This window comes from Aegilops tauschii, chromosome 5 (genome assembly GCF_002575655.3).
Source record: "Aegilops tauschii subsp. strangulata cultivar AL8/78 chromosome 5, Aet v6.0, whole genome shotgun sequence".
Classification (NCBI taxonomy): domain Eukaryota; kingdom Viridiplantae; phylum Streptophyta; class Magnoliopsida; order Poales; family Poaceae; genus Aegilops; species Aegilops tauschii.
In genome coordinates this window covers 66,997,882-66,999,850 of record NC_053039.3, presented here as the reverse complement: position 1 = coordinate 66,999,850, position 1,969 = coordinate 66,997,882, and the positions used below count along the sequence as shown (strand labels likewise).

The 1,969-nt window shown below is 47.8% G+C and overlaps 1 protein-coding gene across 1 annotated transcript; it reads left to right on the top strand.

The window, feature by feature from the left end:
• The first annotated feature begins 588 nt into the window (after positions 1–588).
• On the top strand, positions 589–1,550 carry LOC141022569 (uncharacterized). The gene is made up of 4 exons (XM_073498833.1): positions 589–789; positions 880–901; positions 1,037–1,175; positions 1,295–1,550. Exons 1-4 carry the CDS (start codon positions 589–591, stop codon positions 1,548–1,550), a joined length of 618 nt encoding a protein of 205 aa, XP_073354934.1.
• The last annotated feature ends 419 nt before the right edge of the window (positions 1,551–1,969 follow it).

Sequence of the window (1,969 nt, the reverse complement as noted above, 5' to 3'; positions counted from 1 at the left end):
ACTTGGGGATTATCAGACGGCGGCAGTGGCTGAGATCTGCGGCAGCGACACTCCCCTGCAGCGGCAAGAGGCGGCAGGCGCATTCCCCGGCGGCGGCGACTGCTTCTCCCTTTGTTCTTCGTCTCCGTCCAGCCCTCCTCGTCTCCGCCATGTCTCCCCCGACCTCGAAGCTGGTAAACTATCCCCTCCCGCTCCACCTCCTCTGTTATGTGTAGGTCGTTCGATATGAGCGTTTAGGATCGATAGCGCCATAGCTGACCGCATCATGGATGTCGCTTTGGTTGTGGATGAACTGACGAAGCTTCTAGTTCAGGCAGCATCGCTGATAGCTGTGGTTTAGGCCTGGATCCTGTTGGTCCATAAGAGAGCTGTTCGTCGGAATGTGAGACCTCGCATCCAGTATGGTCCAATGTTAATCCGGGATCAAGAGAGGATAGCGAATCAGAAGTACATCTACAACTGCAACGACACAGAGGCTCTGGTGGATGCTTCGAATGAAAAGAGCACCTTTTGCCAGGCTTGTGCAGACGTTTAGGAGCAGGGGGGTTGCTAGAAGATAGCATCCACACCACTGTGGAGCAAGTTGCCATGTTCCTCCATGTTGTTGGTCATAACCAGAGGTTCAGGGTTGTACACAACACCTTCAGGAGATCAATGGAGACCATCTTCAGGTACTTCAAGCAAGTGTTGTATGCTGTTGGGGAGCTCAGAGGAGAGATGATCAGGTCACCAACTGGCCGGACTCCTACAAAGATTCGCACTAGCCCAAGATGGTATCCATACTTCAAGGTGAGCACTTGATATGTTCTTGTAGTTCATGCCCTAATATGTTGTTATTGTTCTGTAGTAGACTAACAGCATATTGTAATGCCATTCCAGAATTGCATTGGAGCAATAGATGGTACTCATGTCACTGCAAGAATGCCTAGGTCACAAGCTGCAACATATAGAGGGAGGAAGCACTACACAAGGCAGAATGTGCTAACTGCTGTTGACTTTGATCTGAATTTCACATCTGTGTTGGCTGGCTGAGAAGGATCAACACATGATGCTAACATTCTCAGTGACAGCATGAGTCGTCATGATGGCATCAACATCCCTGATGAGACGTTCTACCTTGGAGATGCTGGCTATGCATGTCGGCCAGGTGTTCTTCCACCCTTCAGAAAAACCAGGTACCATCTGAACGAGTTTGTTGGTAGGAACTATCCTAAGACTCCTTAGGAACTGTTCAATTTCAGACACTCCAGCCTTAGCGTCACTGTTGAGAGGCCTTTGGAGCTTTGAAGAACAGGTTTAAGATCCTAGATCAGAAGCCATTCCACCCTTACCCTACCCAGGTGAAGCTTGTTCTTGCATGTTGCATCATTCACAACTGGATCCTGCAATGGGGAGTTGATGAATTTGTGTCGGAGGAGGAAGATGTGACTCCTGATGAGGTGATCAGCTCCTGCCATAGTGTGGAGGCGTTCGACAATGAAGCGTGGAAGAACAAAAGGTTGGAGTGGGCTCATGCAATGTGGGATAACAGAGACCAGACAAGAATCTGAAGCAGAAGAACAAGAGGAAGAAGAAAGAGGGAGCAGCAGAAGCGAGGAAGAGGAAGCACCTAGTTAGCATCATTGAACTGTCCTTATTCAGCCATATTGGCTCTTAATAAATTGTACTGTCATTTGCTAGTAGCTAGGATAAACTGTCATTTGTTTCCTAGCTAGGACAAAACAATGTTCAATATGTGTGGTAAGATCACCACTAGTGAGAAGTGGTGATCACATCTTTAGGCGTTTGCAACCAAACAACGTGTTGCTTGTTTACCAATAGCGACGCGTGCAACAAAACAGTGTGCTGACTAGTTGATTTCCTCATGCAGAAAGCCTAATGCAGGCAACCAAATTGCATGCAAACGTTGATTTTTAGCCTGCATTTGCCTAACCAAGCCCAACTGAGATAAGTATGCAAAATGCCTTAA